This window comes from Antechinus flavipes, chromosome 2 (genome assembly GCF_016432865.1).
Source record: "Antechinus flavipes isolate AdamAnt ecotype Samford, QLD, Australia chromosome 2, AdamAnt_v2, whole genome shotgun sequence".
In the NCBI taxonomy this organism is placed as follows: Eukaryota; Metazoa; Chordata; class Mammalia; order Dasyuromorphia; family Dasyuridae; genus Antechinus; species Antechinus flavipes.
The window spans coordinates 276,291,465-276,310,744 of NC_067399.1; the positions used below are offsets into that span (position 1 = coordinate 276,291,465).

General features: G+C 32.9%; 1 protein-coding gene across 2 annotated transcripts in view; it reads right to left on the minus strand.

Moving 5' to 3' along the window:
- The window catches only part of UBR1 (ubiquitin protein ligase E3 component n-recognin 1), a 153,875-nt gene that overhangs the window by 103,632 nt on the left and 30,963 nt on the right, over positions 1-19,280 (minus strand). For both annotated transcript variants that reach the window (XM_051977172.1, XM_051977173.1), the window contains exons 2-5: positions 9,500-9,756; positions 7,123-7,201; positions 4,981-5,088; positions 187-317 (exon numbers count right to left, since the gene is read on the minus strand). In XM_051977172.1, coding sequence (XP_051833132.1) covers positions 187-317; positions 4,981-5,088; positions 7,123-7,201; positions 9,500-9,756 — 575 coding nt within the window. The remainder of the gene's footprint in view (positions 1-186; positions 318-4,980; positions 5,089-7,122; positions 7,202-9,499; positions 9,757-19,280) is intronic.

A 19,280-nucleotide genomic window follows, 5' to 3' on the forward strand; every position in this document is an offset into this window, starting at 1 on the left:
CTAGGGATGCAGAATCTCCTTATTAGGAGACTTCTGATCTAATCAAATATGGTTTTAAATTAGAGAAAAAGGTAGAAGGAGAAAGCAATCCAGAAATAACTGCTAGGTCAAAAGCCAAAGAGCAAGTAACTAGGAAGAAAAAGAGGTCCCCATTAGTTCACAGAAGATAATGATAACATTCTATACCTAATCTGGAGTTGAGTAGGCAGGTCTTTTTCCTCTTCCCAAACAGTCATGTCTACCATGTATTTTATCACTGTAGGGAATATCTTCTTGGCTTGGCCAATTACCTCTTCACTCAAAGGACAACCTGAACTCTGCAAAAAGGCATGTTAGAAATATTATTACTAATATGTATACAATGGAGGACAAAAATGATTACTCATTTTAAACATTTTTAAATGATGAAATTATATCATTTTCTAGGAATTAATTCTTCAAACTGAGTCCACTAGATTATAATTAGGTCTGTTTTGCTTAAAACACTTTTGGTTGAGAGTTAAAATAATAAAGGATAGAAAACAAATAAGAATTCCCAGAGTCAGCATTTTCTGCCACTTTCTCTTCTGAATATATACAACTTCCATAAATGAAGCCAATTCCCCCCATATACAGTATGCTTAAATGGATGTTTTTAAATCTAGCATGCTCACCTGTCACTAAGTGCTGAATTTTAATCGAATTATATGTGACACTAATTAATTTTATTTGGGCATAGTCACCATGCTAACTATTCACCCACCTATTTACTTACTAAGTCAACTATTCTCTCACCAAATTCTCTGTGATATTTTAAATTCTATTCTTTCCTCAGCATTTAAAGACAATTGCCCTTTCCTGAAGAGGCAATCAATCAACAAGTATTTACTAAGTGCCTACTATATGTCAGGCATTGAGAATATAAAGACAAAAGATGAAATGGTTCTTGCAGGTAAAGAACTTACATTCTACTGGTGTTGGGGAAAGATACAAGACTGTACATAAGTGTAAACAAAATATTTAAAAATTAAATGCAAGGTAATTTGCTTGGAGGAGGCCATAAACAGCTTAAAAGATCAAGGAGTCATGTAGAAAGTGGTGTTTGAGCCAAATTTTGAAGGAATCAAGGGATTCTAAAAGGCAGAGCTGAAGAGAAAATATATACCGATATATAGATATAGATATAATATAGATAGATAAAAAGACAGACAGACAAAGGGAGTGACCTATCAAATAGTTCTAAAGAAGATGGGTTGCCACATGTGAATCAATTAGGCTAAATTTCAGAGTATGAGAATGGGATAATATACTACATGGTTGGAGTCAGACTGTAAAGGGCCTTGAAAGAAGAACAGAGAAAATCATATTTGATACTAAAAGCAATTGGGACCCAAGGGGGGTAGGTAAATTTAGCCAGACATGCACTTTGGGAAATCACTTCAATAGTTGTGGAAGATAGACTGGATTGGTGGGCCATTGAGGCTGAAATACTAATCAAGACATTTTGACAAAGTCCAAAAAAAACCATCATGATAGCCTATAATGAGTTATAGCCATGAGAATAGAGAGAAAAGGACAGATTTGAGGGATATGTTTTTAAAGGATTATTGGATTACCTCAGGACCTAGACTAAGGCGAGATATATCAATTTGGGAAACATCTGCACAGAGATGACAATTACAACCATGGGAACTGATGAAGGTACAAAAAGTGTAAAGCTGGGGTTCTTAATTTTTTTTTTTTTATATCATGGGCCCTTTTGGGCCCATTATCTAATAAAACTCTTAGATACCTTCTCAGAATAATGTTTTTATACAAGAATAAAATAAAATGCATAGGATGTCAAAGGAAATTAATTATCCTAAAATACTTAACAAAGCATTAAAAAAATTTAATTGGTTCCTATATAAAGAACCCTAGGTGGAGAGAGAGAAAAGGGCTGAGGACAGAGTCTTGGGACATATCTATAGAGGATATAATAGAAATGAAGGACCAACAAAGAAAATTGAGAAAGAATGACAAGATAGTAGAAAAGACCCTGGAGAGAAGAATGTCACACAAACCCAAAATGAAAAGAGCAACCAGAAAGAAAGGGCACTGTCAACTGCTTCAGAAGTTGAGAAGAATATAGATTGAGAAAGAACTATTAAATTTAGCAATTAAGAAATCAGTGGTAACTTTGGCAGTTAATAAAATGTCTATACCTATTAACTCAGAGAATCTACTACTTAGGCATATATCCTAAGGTGATCATTAATAAAAAGAAAGTCCCCCAAAATATCAAAATGTTTATAGCAATGTGAAATTATGATATATGAACATAAATATGAGAAACCATAAATATGAGAAAGACAAAAAGACATGAGAAGACTTATATGAACTGATATAAGCGCAGAGTAAAGAAAACTATATATATCTATGTATACACACACACACACACACACACACACACACACACACACACACTGACTCTGTTGTTCTCAGTTGTTTCAGTCATATTTTATATTTTGTGATCCTATCTGGGGTTTCCGTAGCAAAGACATTGGAGCAGCTTGCCATTTCCTTCTTCAACTCATTTCATAGAGGAGGAAACTGAGGCAAACAGTTTAAGGTGACTTGCCTAAGGTCACACACTGGTAAAGTGTCTGAAGCTGGATTTTAAACTTAAGAAGTTGAGTGTTCATGACTCCAGACCTGGCAGTATATTCACTGTACCACCCAGATGTCTTATATACATTGTTGTAGTCAATGTAAACAAAAAGAACAACCATTAAACAACCTGAAGTACAAAGAAAAAGCATGGTCCCAAAGAAGAGATATAAGAAAAAACACACCACCACTATCTATTCTTCTGCAGAAGTAGGAGGTTCAAATCATGGGAAACTGCATCTATTTTCAGATTGTTTTCAATGTATTGGTCAGTTATGCTGATTGGTTTTCTTGCTTTTTTTTCTTTTTTAAAAAAATTCTTGAGTTAGATAGCATGGCTACATGTGTTATGGGCCAGAACTTGAAACAAGGTACTAAGTGGAATTGAGGAGACAATGGTTAAATCTAGTTTAGCAATGATTTAATCCTACAACAAATAATGGTTTCCTAGTGATAATAATGATTGGTTTATACTCAGTGTAGAATATATAAGCTAGAAGCTCTCAAGGCCAAAAAAGCCAAGTTCACTATAAGCTCTCGGAAGGCTGAGACAGATTCATTCCATCATCCACCTTTGTGGTGGCTGGAGGCTGAAGCACAAACCTTTAGATTAGGAGAGATTCAGAGGGCAGAGAAGGAGGCAGGAGCTCAAGCTCTCGGAAGCAAGGAGAGAGATAGGCTTCTAAGAAAGCTAACTGGGCCCCAGGAAAGGAGACAAGACTTTGAAGGAGAAAATAAAGGATCTGGACTTTAACTCCTGGCTACTTGTGTGGTGATTACTGAACTGAAATGAAGGCTGCTCCCAGAGACTCCCAGGAAAACCAAACCAAATAGAACATTACCTCCATGGAAGGTGGAAAAGGAAGTTTAGGTGATATAAAAACAAAAGATATCAATAAAAGTACATTAAAAAAAAAAAAAAAAGAGCTTTCCAGTAATTTTTAAGGAAGAAATTTCAATTAATGATGAGGATGGAAGTCAAATTATAGAGAGCTGAGAAATGAAAGGTGAGGAAGTAGAGACAATGAATATAGAGAACTTTTTCTAAGGATCTGGCTAGAAAAGAGGGGAAAGAAGGATCTCCTTGAGGAGATGGTAGGGTCCAGTGCATTTTTTTTTAAGATAGAGGAGACTTTGATCAGTGTAATTTTAAGGGTTCCCAATCAAATAAGTAGAACACTTATGAGTAACAATAAGGTCATGGGTATGACCATCTCTGTGTATTACTAAAGTGGAGTGAAAATATAGCTAGTAGAAGCTAAGAGAGTTTATAAACTAGGAGATTTGAATATTTGAGAGGGTATTAACATGTGGATACCTATTTCTAGGTAGAGAAAAGAGTCTGAAGTCCAGAAGTGACATTAAGGCTAGAAAGAGATTTGGAAATCATTAATACAGAAGTAGTATTTTATAATTGTGAAAGTGAATGACATTGTCAAAAAGAGAATAAAGAAAAAAAAAAGTTGTTGATCCAAATCTTTCCTACTCTCAAGTCTCTTACATCATTTGCTTCTTCCTCCTCCTTTGCAGAAGTTTGCCCAGCTCCAAATAAAGTACTCTACCAACTACACCACATAGAGTCATCATTTCTACTTCATTTCTAATAATTCTCTAGATTTAAAATAGTAATTCCTAGAAATGGCATTTTCATTGAATTCAATTAGAAGCAAAAAGCCTGTGTGCCTCATGAAAGTCAATGGCACCTGAATGAAATGAAGTGCTGGATTTGGAGTCAGGAAGAGTTAAGCTCAGTCTTGAATTACTGAGTTTATATTGTCATTTAACCAGTCTGGGCCCAGTTTATTCACTTATAAAAAGGGAATTAAATAATTAATCCTTTCTAGCTGCAAATATATGACTCTGAAAATAAATTTTTTAGCCAAATCTCCACCCAACTTAAAGACTTGGATATGACACTATTTTATTTTTTTTAATTGAAGTTTTTTATTTTCAAAACATGCAAGTTTGATTGATCAACATTGACCCTTGAAAAACCCTTGTTTTCCAATTTCTCTTCCCCCATCTTCTTCCCCCCTCCCCTAGATGGCAAGTAATCCAATATATGTTAAACATGGTAAAAATATATGTTAAATCTAATATATGCATACATATTTATACAATTCTTGCTGCACAGGAAAAATCAGATAAAAAAAAATGACAAAGAAAATAAAATCAAACAAACCACAACAAAAAGAGTGAAAATGCTATGTTGTGATCCACCTTCAGTTCTCATAGCCCTCTCTCTAGGGGTAGATGGCTCTCTTCATTATAAGATCACTGGAACTGGCCAGAATATTCTCATTGTTGAAAAGAGTCACATCCACATGATTCTATTTTAAATAGTAATCTTACCTCATTAGACCTCACTGTTCTAGGCTCATGGTTTGTACAAAATGGGCCAGTTTTCCATGCTTCTGTGTCGCCACAGTCACAAAACCCTCCTCCAGTAGAAGTATGCATCTAAAGAAAAAATAAGAATGTGGTTTTATTAAAACTAAGACACATTAAAAGATAAGGATAAACAAAATGATTCAACAAAAATATTTCAAATATAATGGTCCTTATATGTATTTCTAAATACTTAAAAAATAATTCTGACTGCATAATGATGTAATTAAAACTGCACAGGGAAAAAAAAAACATGGGCCCTATAATTTTAGGCATTAAAGGGGCAATTTTTAAAAAGTGGGTTTTTTTTTCTTTTATACTTTTTCTATTAACTATAATAATAGAGAAAAGGAGAAATATAAATAGTACAAATTTATTTTATAAAACAAAAATTTCAAATGGGCATGCTTAAAGAATGGAATATTCTGGCCAATATAACTAAACATTCAATTGATTTTTTTTAAACCTCACTAGTAAAAAATATTTAAAATGCATTTAGTCTGTTTTCCCACCCTTGAAATATAACATACTAAAGATAACTGAATTTTTCTTTGACAATTAAGCATCTTACTATATTTCATGATTACAAATATCAGTTCCCATTATCCAATATTGTAAATACTGACATTAATTAATGCTTATTAAGCACACATGTACCAAGTGCTGTACTAGATACAAGGAACACAAAGACAAAAATGAAATAATTCTTTCCCACAAGAAATAAAAAATGAAAAATAACATATCTTTGTTGTTTTCACATATGTGTGTGTGTGTGTATAAATAGATTTTTAAAAAATACAGGGTAATTTTGGTAGACATTTTTAACATTGCTACAAGATCAGAAAAGGGTTCATTTATAAGGTGGTATGTAAATTAATCTTTGAAGGAAGCTAGTTCTAAGACATAGTGGTAAAGAAGAAATACATTTCAGGAATGGATGCCCATCTTTGCAAAGGTACAAAGATAAGTGATAGAAGATCATATATGAGGCATGGAAAAAGTCTGAACAAGACTGGTAATGAAGCCAGACATGAAAACAGCAATAATACACTGAAAGAATAGGGGGTGAGGTGGGGGAGGTTGTGAAAAGCATATATACTTCCAAGATATAATATCCTGGTTACTGCATTTTTAAATAAGTCCCTTTCATCAACTTGTTTTCTTATAATGCCTAAAAGGAGAATATAGAATACAGGAGGGAAAATCCTATCTATTTGGTTTCTGATTAATTAAAACTCTAAAGCAAAGAGGAAATATAAGATGGGAGATTTAGAACTGGATGGAACTTTAAAGGTCATCAATCCAACCCCCTCATTTAACAGATGTGTTGAAAAAACCTAAGGCACAGAGTGATAAAGTGCTCTGCCCAAGATCGACAAGTAATAAAGTACAGAAGAGACAGAAGTTAAAAAAAAAAAAAAAAAAGCTATTCTAGAGATATTCATCATCAGCTTCTTCATCATTGATTTAGAAATAAAAGGGATCTTAGAAATAATCTACTTCTCATTTTATCAATTAAAAAAAAGTAAGTTCCAGGACTCTTTAAGCCCAACATTCCTATATTGACGGTAGAAAAATATTATATGTATATCCTTCTATTTGGAATCTTTGTTGTTTAAAGGAAATTAGAAAGTTATATAAAATATGCTATCCAAAGTAAGTGCTTTACTCATAATCTATATGTCTTACCACCTACAGCTGATAATAGTCAAGTGGGGGGCCTCAAATAGTATGCCACTACTTTGTCGGTGATGATCTAATTCCTTCATTTCCTCTTTATGTCCCAGGTATTATTTATTTGAATTATAATATCTTAAGAGATGCAGGAAGATTTAGGAAGTATATTTCCTTGATCACTTTGTTTAGAGATGAAAAGCCCCCCAAAAATTTGTTTACCTCCTCAAGCTAATGCCTAAGATCCCTTCCAGTCTAAAATTCTTCTAAGTCAATACATATATGCTTCCCAAATTATCTTAACACTTTTGTTAAAAAGAAAAATATTAATCATCAAAAAAATCAATTAAACATTTAAAACAAGGTAAAAATTTTACTCCAAATCTTTAGTCTTTGTCAGAGAACCAAAGAAATTTTAAAATTCAACCAAACCTTATAACGATGATTTTTGTGAACACTGTTCTGGAAACAGTTCATGCAGAGGACACATGTTGGGTCAATTGCACAGTCCCTAAAGAAGAGATTTCAAGTTAGTCACTCTAAATTTCAGATCATTATCATTTCAAGTACAGATCTACATAGATCATAAAATAACAGCATAATTTTTAAAGAAACATACCATGCTTAAGTATAAAAATTAATGTTTTTGCCTTCAATAAATAGGAGTTTATATTTATATAGGGTATAGTTATTGTTAATATATGGGACAGTTCAGTTTACAAATTACTTTCCTTCTAACATCCCCACTACTGCCAAATTTGCAAATTTTTAGGATAGAGTTAATTTTTATAAACAGATAAAAAAATATTTAGTGCTAAGTCTGGTGAATAATATAGTGAGCAAATTGAATACTACTACTTGCATGAAGTAGGAAAAGAATGATGGGATATGATTATAAAGTAATGAAATTTACATTCTTGTTTACTCACAAACTGGTTCCAAAGATGAGTGCAAATAAATTCCAAAAATATTCTGAACAAGGGTACCTTGACTAGAAAAGCATATAGCTGAAAACTTCCTACTTGGATGTAGGTTTGTTTTTTTTTAATGATTCTTTTATTAAAAAAAAAAAAGAAGAAGAAGAAGAAGAAAGAAAATCTGTGACTACTTAATAGTTTCACCTTATATTATGTGATTTGTGTGGCTAGTTTCTGTCCTGATCTGATTTAAAATATCAGAATATTCCTGTCTGAGAAAATTACCTGCTGTTCCAACATCCTATAAAAAATATTTCACTAATAAAGGAATTCCATAGTGCTAGCCTTACTTCAATACTTACTCAAAATAATAACTTTAAAATAAATCATCTTAATATTTTCAGTAAAAAACAAAAAACAAATACCCCCTCCCCAACCCTATAGAATATTTTACTATTTTTAAAATTTATTTGCTAAATGCTTTTATAAATTATTATTTGGAAAAGATGTGAACTTTCTAAAAAATTTAAAAGTAGGTTTTAAAAATTAAACAAAAATTATTTTGAAATTTAGGGAAATTATTTTGAAATTGCTGTAAAGGGGGAAAAAAGAAAAGAAAACACTAACTTCTGACCCTGGACGTTTCACTTAATTTTTCTACATTTTTTTTTGCTATAAATTGAAGAATGGATAAGATTTTTTTAAAGATCTCTTCCAACTCTAAAAGATGTATGATTCAATTACTTGAAAAACTAAACATTCTAACAAATTCTTTTTTTTCAACATACTGATTTTATTCTCCTAAATAGTATCAAAATAAATTAAATTAGCAGATTAACTCTTCAAAGAAATTATTATTTGCCTTCAACTAATCCTACTCTATGGAAAATTGCTACATGATGCTCCAAAAGACAAGCACTGACATATCTTTGAAACACAAAATACAAAATCACTAAAACCTTTTCCAAAAGAAGTCTTATCTATTAGTAAGGCAATAACATTTTGTGAAAATCCAGTAACTTTGACCCAACTTAACCTTTCTATGCTTCAGTTTCATCACCTATAAAATGAAGGAATTGGACTAAAATAGTATCTCTAGAGTTCTTTAACAGTCTTGTGATTTCTATTAAATTCCAAATCTCAAGAATCTGAATGAAGCTTACTATACAACACAGTAATTTTGCCTAACTCCAAAAGCAAGCTGTTCTGATAAACTTTTTTCTTTTCTAAATATTTTGTAAAAATCTTATCAAATATATTTTTTCATGTTTCCTTTAAAGAAATTTCTATAATAAAACAGAAAATAAAAACAATTTGTCCTTAAGTAAATAAAATATTTGAAACCTCATGTTAGTTTTTAGACAAGAGAAAAAAAAAAAAAAGCCAAAACTCAAGTTCTATAGCCAAAAGAGTCTCAAGTTCCAAGTAGATAACTAAGAAAAACTCTCCACACCTGATGGCTATAGGTGGACAGTTCTCAGAAAAATCCCTTGTAGTTAAAGCTGTTCCCATTTCCTGGTGTTTACATATTTCTTCATTCCTCCCTCCCCCAGTACCCAGCCCTTACTATACAGTTGAAAACAAAGTTTCTCCTATTTTCCCCACTCTCTTTTTGGAAGAGGAAAAAAAATATGGCTTAGTTCTTAAAACAAGAGAGAAAGAAAATATGATGGTGGCTGGGATTGTGGATAACTGGGAGCGAGAATCTAACAAATATCCTATAATGGTTAGTCACAGACCATTAACAAGTGCTGAAAAGAACAAATCCATTAAACAAAATGACAAGGTTTTATAAAGAGCCTTGAGTTGATAATGAACCTAAAAAAAAAAAAGTACACAGAAAAAACACAGAAATTACAAATATACTATTTCTATTAGTTTCCAGTTCTTACCTACAAGAATATGTTGTCTCCCCACTTTTGAAAACTTTCCCACAAAGCTGAAATGCTCCACTTTGTTTCAATTTCTCTAAAGAAATAACTGGATCTTCTTTAAATAAGTACCATTCCAGTGGAGTTAATATCATCAACTGAGCAACTTCTTCTTGTTTTTCCAATTCTGGATCTATTTCATCAAAGTAAATGTCTGGTACAGTTTGTGCCAAATAGTATAAAAAGGCAGAATGAAAATCAACTTGCTGATGCCACCACTGCAAGAAAATAAGAGTAAAATAATTTATATCTTGAAACATGTTACTTAAGAGTCTACAGACAAAATTAAATCAAGTATAATTCTACTTAATCTGAAAAAGTATCATAGGATACCCTATAATACTCAGCCTCCTCTAAAATCAAAGAAAAAATGCTTGATGAACGAACATTCATTGGAAAGAATACTCCAAAACATTAAGAAGTTAAAATTAAAACAACTATGAGATTTAAGCTCACACCCAGATTTTCAAAAATGACAATTTATCTGGACTATGTTTAAATCCTATGATATTAAAATGGCCGCAAAGTTGAAGGGGGGAAAAAAAGATTTTAATAGGACCTGAACAGAAGTAAAGAAAATCCCAGGCTTAGTCTATTCGGGCAAAAATATCTGGAGCATACTCAAATGCAGTAACAGGGTTAGCAGTTCCTAGAAGCAATCTGAACACAACAATCATGAATATGTATACATACAAGGTAAGATAGAACTCCTTTTGTGTATGCGGATGTACTTATGGATGAGTACACATGATCAGTTTTTCTGGTGCATCTATCTTTTCCTTTCCTCATCTCCCAGGGGAAAGAGGACCATCCTTCCTGGACTGAAATACCAAATCTTCTCATTTTAGAGGTAAGGAAAATTGTTGAGGTCACACAGATAGTAAATAGCAGAGATGGTTTTGAACTCAGATCCTCTGATTGCAAATCACTTCTTTTTCCAGTATGCAATTCTACCTCTTTTTCCCTTCTATTATATCTTCTACCTAACATCCTCTTTGGGGAGAATTTTTTCTTTTTTTCTTTTACCTTTAAAACAATTCATTTTTTAAAGGAAGATTTCTTACCTTAATAACCTGGGGAACACTTTTTCTATCTATTCACTTTCTCCTCCAGTGGGAAGACAACTTGCATTTTCTGTCTACGCAGATGTCAACTGGCATTAACAAGAACACTAATACCATACATTCTTGGCAATTATTACTTAGTTACTCTGCATTTGAAGAGACACAAGAGGACCTCCTAACCAACTCTTCATGGAAGTGGAAGGTTGCACATTGCACATACTTTTTCAATGTATTGAGTTGTGCTGATTTTTTCTCTTTTTTTGGTCTTTAAAAAAACTACTACTTTTTATATGAGATAGCTACAAGTGATTCTAAAAAATTCTGTAAAAACAAAACAAAACAAAACCAAAAGACTGCAAAAAACTTTAAAAAAAAATTGTTCCCCACACCTTTCTTTTCTTTATTAAAGCTTTTTATTTTTCAAAACATATGCATAGATAATTCTTCAACATTAACCCTTGCAGAAGTTGTGTTCTAATTTCCCCTCTTGCCTTTGCTCCCTCCCCGACATGGCAAGTAGTTCAATATATGTTAAACATGATAACATATTTTTACAATTATCTTGATGCACAAGAAAAATCAAATCAAACCAGAAAAAAAAATGAGAAAGAAAATAAAATTCAAACAAACAACAACAAAAAGAGTGAAAAGGCTCCACTGTGATCCACATTCAGTTCCCACAGTCCTCTCTCTCTGGGGTATGGCTCTCTTCATCACAAGCTCACTGGAACCGTCCACACCTCTTTCTTAAAACAAGATTGCTTGGGCTGATTTCAGAACTGAGGCTAAGTGAAGTAAGTAGTGTAACGACCGCACTCACACCCAGGACACCCCAGAATCAGACGGAGTCAGGATAAGCAATCTTTATTCTTGATCCCCAGACTCAGGATTGAACAGGATGGAAGCAGAATCTTCGCGACCACCTTCCCTCAATCTACCGTGGAGAACTCCACCCCCTAGTCCTTCCTATAATACTTTGTATATATCAATCACTGAGCCAGTACAGATAGTGGAAAGGACTATTTTCCAAGCATATGCCCATAGAGTATCGTCCAATCAGTAGTTAGCCTCAAGCGCTCAGCAGTCCTGACCTCAGTGCATCTCAATAGTTTCAGCCCTCTACAAGTAGAACCAAGAGAACATTGTACACAGTAACAACAAGATTATATGATAATCAACTGTGATGGATGTGACTCTTTTCAACAATCAGGTAATATAAGTCAGTTCCAATAGACTTGTGATAGAGCCATCTGCATCCAGAAAGAGGACTGTCGGGACTGAATATGGATCATAACATATTTTCACCTTTATTGTTGTTTGCTTGCTTTCTGGTTTGTTTTTTTCCCTTTCCCCCCTTTTCTGATTTTTCTTGTGCAGCATGATAAATGTGAAAAAATATATAAAAGAATTGTACATGTTTAACCTACAGTGGATTACTTGCTGTCTAGGGGAAGAAATGGGCAAGGAAGGAAGGAAGAAAATTTTAGAACACATGGTTTTGCAAGGGTGAATACTGAAAACTATCCTTGCATGTATTTTGAAAATAAGAAATCATTATTTTAAAAAAATTTAAATTTTTAGTTCTAAATCCTCTCCTTCCCTTCTTGAGAAGGCAAACAATTTGATACAGATTATATATGTGCTGTCAGGTTAAGACATATTTCCATACTAGTCATGCTAGAAGAGAAAATAGAGACAAAAAAAACTTTTTAAAATTATGCTTCAAAATGCATTTAGACTCAATTCTTTCTCTGGAGATGGATAGTATTTTTTTTTTTTAACATAAGTCCTTTGGAACTGTCTTAGATCACTGTATTGCTCAGAATAGCTAAGTCATTTATAGCTGATCCCTATTACAATAATATTGTTGCTATGTACAGTGGTTTTGGTTTTGCTTACTTCACATTGCATCAGTTCATATAATTTCTCATTTTTGAGAAATTGTCATTTTTTATAGCCCAATAGTATTCCATAGTATTCCATCACATTCATATACCACAATTTGTACAATCGGAATGGTTGCCCAACTGATGACCATCCCCACGATTTCTAATTCTTTGCCATCACCAAAAGAACTACTATAAATATTCTTTTTTTTTTCCTGAAGCAATTGGGGTTAAGTGACTTGCCCAGGGTCATTCAGCTAGTAAGTGTTAAGTGTCTGAGGCCAGTTTGAACTCAGATCCTCCTAACTTCAGGACTGGTACTCTATCCACTGCACTATCTAGCTGCCCCAACTATTATAAATATTCTTTAAAAGATATGTCCTTTTGCTTTAAAAAAAAAATCTCTTTGGAATACAAATCCAGTAGGGATATTGCTGGGTCAAAAGGCATGCAATTAGACAGCCCTTTGATCATAGTTCCAAATTGTTCTCCAGAATGGTTAGATAGGCATTAGCCTTAGTATCCCAATTTTTCCACGTTTCTGGAGGTTTTCTTAAACACAAATTTCTTCTTTCCTTCAACAAGATGGCTATGATCAATAAGAAATTCCTATAATATCCCTAAAGCAGCTGTGCTGAATCACAGTAATTGTTTGGGAACCTAAAGAGTATTATGTAAAAATGCTATTTCTTGTCACTTCCCTCTTTTTTTCCCATTCTCTCCTGGACTATCAGATTTTAATACCTGTTCTTGCTTTACTGAGTCACTGACCTCACTGTCAAAGAATACTTATAAAATTTAACAGTTTTTCACAATGTTCTTGTGGATAGAGGAGATAAACTAGTGATAGTTAAATGAGCTCATAAGTTGAATGACAAGACTCCTCAAAATGGTGCTCAATAGTTTGATATCAATGTGTAGGTAGATTTCTAGTAAAGCATAACAGGCCTTTTCTTTTTAGTAGTTTAGTTCTGTTCAATGATTTTATCAATGAATTAGATGAAACCATAAATGGTGTGCTTATCAAATTCATGGTTGGCAAAAAATTGGGAGACATAACGAACCTAAAAATCAATTGAATAAGGATACCACAAATACAGGTAAGAATAATTATGGGATTAATATATTGATAATGTAACAATGTTTAATAGGGTTAAATGTAAAGTTTTAGGTTTAAGTTAAAATTGATAAAATACAGAATGAGGAAGATAGCTAAACAATAGTTTACGTAGAAAAAAAGCTGAATTGTTTTGCTTTGTTTTTTTTAGTGATTTTAGGTATAAAATAAACCAAAAGAGTGACAAGATAGCCCCTCAAAAAGGCTTATGGGATCTTAGGTTGTATTATGACAAGTATAATATTTAGAATGAAGAAGTTCATTTCAACAGACATTGGCTGTGGGTATCTGTCTAATGCAGTTGGGGCATCCTACATTAGGAAGAACATTGACAAAATAGTGAACAAGATAGGAGAAAACTTTGATGTTAACTTTCATGTAAAATTAGTAAAAGAAAATGAGGCATTAGTTAGTCCTGGAGAAGAGCAGATTTAAGGAAGACAAGGTAACTGACTGAAAATATGTGAAAGGCTTTCATGTGAAGGGATTAGACCTTGTACCTGCTTGTACAGGTACTTGCAATCAGTATCCTAGGAGTAAAGACTATTTATAGAGAGACAGATTCAGCTTTCCACATATAAAGAAATTTCAAAAGAATTTAGTCCCAAGTGGAATAGGTTTCTTTAGGAAGACAGTACTTTACTATTCCTATAGGTCTTCAAAAGAAAGCTTGCTGCATGATCCTTTAATAGAGATATTGTATAGAATATTCCTGCTTAAATGAAGATTAGATGACCAGTCTTCCAACTTTGTGATTCTAGACTTTACCAATGTCTCATTTTTTCCAGGAAAAAAGTTAAATAATACATTTGTATACTTTATAGTTTTTGAAGTATATGGCACAAATATTATCCTCAATTTACAGATCAGGACATTGAGACTTTGAGATATTGACTTGCTAAGCACAATCTGAAGTGAGATTATTTACTAAGGTTTTACTGAGTGCACATACTACTTTTTCTTTATATGAAATCCTATTTATTACTTTTAACTCAAGGTACATAAATGCCATAAATCCTTAAGTAACTAATGTTTTTTTAAGGTTTATGCTTTCCTAAGATTGGGGTCAGGATTTTTGTAACTAACCAAAAAATATTTATTAAGACTTACAACTATAAGCCAAATACAGTGCTAAGTGCTGGGGATACAATGAAAGCAAAAGACAGTCCTGTTCTCAAGGAGCTCACAATCTAATGGAAGAAACAATGGGAAAACAGCTACATAAAAATAATAAATATATAGAGAGACTCTACATACATTTGAAAAAAGGAGACCTGCATGATTGAACAATCTTACTACTTTGAATATAAAATAGTTTTGTTACTATATCAAGCATACTGACTTGGTTGTAATAAAATAAAATTTGAAAAATAAATCTATAGTAGCAAAATTAAGCATTTGTAATTCATCTTAAATTATGTTAAGCCATGTGAATTTCTGGAACTGAAACTAAGGATGTAAGGAATACTTTAAATATATCTTCCATGTATTATCTCTGCAGTGCCAGGAATAATTATCCCAAGATACATTCACATCCTTAAAGTCTTTCTTGTAACCATTCTCACATCTTCATGATAGAAAGGCAACCAATTCTTTCCAAGACTAATTTATTATTTCATTATCCACTTTAAAAGTTTAATAATATGTATTTTTTACATTGCTACTACAATTCACTCTTCCTCCAAAAGAAGTTGCCACTCCTACCAAAAGAAGTTCAATTAATTAAGTAGATACATTTGCTACATCTGTTAATATATTCCTTATTCTGTATCCATAATCTAACATCTCCCTGCTGAGATGTAGGAGGCATAATTTTACTTTCAAGCCCTTGAAAATAACCACATATTACTGCATTGATCACAGTTTAAATTACTGTGGTCATTGATAAACTGGTTTCCCAGTTCCAGAAAGATGATTGCAATATGATTAAGCGGATTCAAAATTAATTGAATGTAGTTACTGACCTAAGTCAATTTGAGGAAAGGTATCTACTAGAATGCAACCAAACACTCTCCCTGGCTCTATGCTATTTTACATTTTTGTTAGTGACTTAGATTTAAAAAAAAAAAAAAGAAGAAGAAGAAGAAGAAAAAGAAACCCTTAAGACTCAGGGATCCTCAAACTTTTTAAATCGGGGGCCAGTTCATTGTCCCTCAGACTGTTGAAGGGCCAGAAATTATAGTAAAAACAAAAACTTTGTTTTGTGGGTCTTTAAATAAAGAAACTTCATAGCCCTGGGTGAGGGGGATAATCGTCCTTAGCTGCCGCATTTGGCCCGCAGGCCTTAGTTTGAGGACCCCTGCAATCTGCAGCTAACTCAAAGTCAGGATGTGCAGCTAACACTTAGGACGATAGAGTCAGGACTAAAAAGAATCTATGTAGAAGGTGACATAGATTAGGTCTATGATTTCATCTGCATAAGCCATGAAGGGTAGTCTATAACTTCTACTTTTAGAGTTATATAGAGCACTGAAAAGTTAAAAGATTTGCTCAGAATTACACAAAGGCAGTAACTAAACTCAGGTTTTCTTGCCTGAGGCCAATTTTCTATTCATAGTGCATTATAAAATTCGAAGCTAATATAAATCCGAGATAGACAGCCAACACTCCAGATCCAAAGAGAGTGAAAATTAAAAAAAAAAAAAATCCTCACAGGTTAAACTACTAAGCAAATAAAGATGAAATTTAGTAAAAACAAATGTAAATTTCTAAATTTGTGTTAAATAAACCAGTACAAGATAATGTAAAGTTGACCAAAAAAATACTTCATGAGAAAAAATTCAAAAGTTAGTATAAACTTAAATTTCAATCATAATCATCACAAAAAGCTTTGAGAATGTTAGGTCACTAGTGTAGTTGCTTAAATTGGCTTACTTTCCCCAGAGAGAACAGAAACAGTCTCAATGTCTGATAAGCCTATTAAGCATAGTCCTTAAACATTCCACTAATCACTTTACTTACCCTTATGATATACTTAGTCTTAAGTAGTGTATTTAAAAGTGGTTGGGGTCTAAGCAATGGTTTATTAATAAAATGTCTTATAAACCTACAAACTCAAGCCTGCAAGACTGGGATTATTGCCTAGACTGCTTTAGAACCAGAGTTACATTGAAACCCACAGGGCAGTAAGGAGTTCAGAAACAAGTATCTTCAACATCCTAAGTATGAAGCTTTGTCTTTCTGTGTCCAGCCATCTTGGAAGGGACTGACCAAAAGCTTTAGCAAACAGAAAACATCCAGAATGATCTTCCATGATCAAACCACATCTGAAATAATTATGTTCAGTTTTGGGTATCACATTTTAGGAAAGATTAGATGTGTGTAATCAGGATGGTCTGGGGAATTTTTTTATACCACATCATAAGAATTGTTCCTTGTATATACATAGCAGTTTTTCATATCCATTTATCTAGCACTAACTTCTCTCCTAACCTCTAGTTTCATATCATCAACTGCCTAGTAGACATCCTGAACTGAATGTCCCATAGACATCTTAAATTTACCATGCCAAAAGAAAAACTCTATCTTTCTCTTCTAAAACCCCCCCTGCTTTCCAATTTTTCTATTAATGTGAGAATATCACCATTTTCTTAGTCATTTTCTCTGGTATTGTTATTAATTTTTCACATTCATTCACCCACATAACTAATCCATTATCAAGTTTTGCTGTATCTACCTCCACAATATCTCTCATATAGCCCCTTCTCTCGAGGTGCACAGCAACCACCCTAGTACTAGTAGTTTAGCACTTCATTTCCACACAATTGCAATAGGCTGCTAATTGGCCTACATGTTATATGTCTCTTCTCACTACAATCCACTACTTCATTGTAGTAGAGACTCAGCTATTAATCTTTCAAAAAGGCAGATATGACCATGTCACTTCTCCCACCCCTGCCTCAATAAATTCCAGTGACTCCATATTGCTTCCAGGATGAAGTTTGTTCTGTTTGATTTTTAAAGCTCTTCCCAGCATGGCCTCTTCCTACTGTCCTGTCTTGCTATATACTTTACTTCTTCCACAGACCCACACTGTCCTCCATGACTAGAGTGCTCTCTCTTTTCCTTTTGGCTTCCTTCAAAAGCTGTACTAATTCCCATCTGCTGGTGTCTTCTCTCTGAGATCACTTCTCAGTTACATGGTATGTATTTTGTATGTACATAATTCTATGCTCTTTTCCTCATTAGATTATGATTTCCACAACCTTGAACTATACTCAAAGGGCTATAAACACTTTTGATCCAGCATTACCACTACTACACCTGTATCCCAAAGAAATTATAAAAGAAGGAAAAGGACCCACATGTGCAAAAATATTTATTGCAGCATTTTTGTAGTGGCAAAAAATTAGAAACTGAGGAGATGCCCATTAACGGGGAAATAGCTGAACAGCTTCTGATATGTGTGTGCAATGGAATACTATTGTTCTATAAGAAATAATGAACAGGCACATATCAGAAAAACCTAGAAAAATACTGACTGAGGTAAGTAAAACAAGGAGAACATCATAAACAGTATCAGCAACACTGCGATGATCAACTATGACAAACTTAGCTCTTCTCGGCAATGCAATGATCAAAGACAATTTCAAGGAAATTGTCATGACAGAAATCATGACAGAAAATCCTAACTACATGTGGAGAAAAAACTATGGAGTCTGAATGCAAGTTGAAGCATAATATTTTCAGTTTTTTATTTTTTATTTTTCCTTCTGTTTTTCCCTTTTGTTCTATATCTTCTTTCACAACATGACTAATGTGGAAATTTATTTAATATGATTGTATATGTATAACCTATATCAGAATGCTTGTTATTTTGGGGAAGGAGAAGGGAAGAGAGGGAGAGAAAAAAATTTGAAGGTCAAGAATCTTACAAAGAAGAATGCTAAAAACAATCTTTACATGTAATTAGAAAAAAAATATATAATCTATATATTGCTTGTGTTCTCAAGAGCTGGGGAAGTGGCAAGAGCAAGGGAGAGAATTTGGAACATAAAATTTATAATATGAATGTTTAAAAATTTTTTGCATGTAACTGGGAAATATTTAATGAAATAAATTAAAGTACATTTTTAAAAAGAAAAGAATGTGAGCTCCCTGAGGTCAGGTGCTGTTTTGCTATTCTTTTTATCTTCATTATCTAGCCAATGCCTAATGCACAGTGCTTGAAGAATGTTTGCTGAATGACTGTAGACAGCTCCCCCCTTTCTTTCTTTCTTTTTTTTTTCTTTTTTTTTCCTTTTTTTCTTTCTTATCATTCCTTAAGAGCAAAGACAGTTTCATTCTTTATATAATATTTTTATCCTGAATAGCTAATAGAATGGCTGAGTATTTAATAAAAGCTTAGAACAAAGAACTAGAAACAAAGGAATTGGCATTAGAGAATGGTTATTTGTGATAAATGTGATATTGTGATAAATGACCATGATAGAATATATTGTCATAAGAAATAATGAATATGAAGAATACAAGGAGCATGGGAAGTCATCTAAAATGATGCAAAATGAAATAAGGAGAATTAGGCAAACCATACATACACATAATAACTACAACTATAAAAATGCAAATAAGAACAAAAATCAAAATTGAATTTTATGTAATTATAATGATGAGATTTGAAACCAAAGAAGATATAGTGGAATGCAGTTCCTTCCCTTATTTAGAGAGGTGGAAGA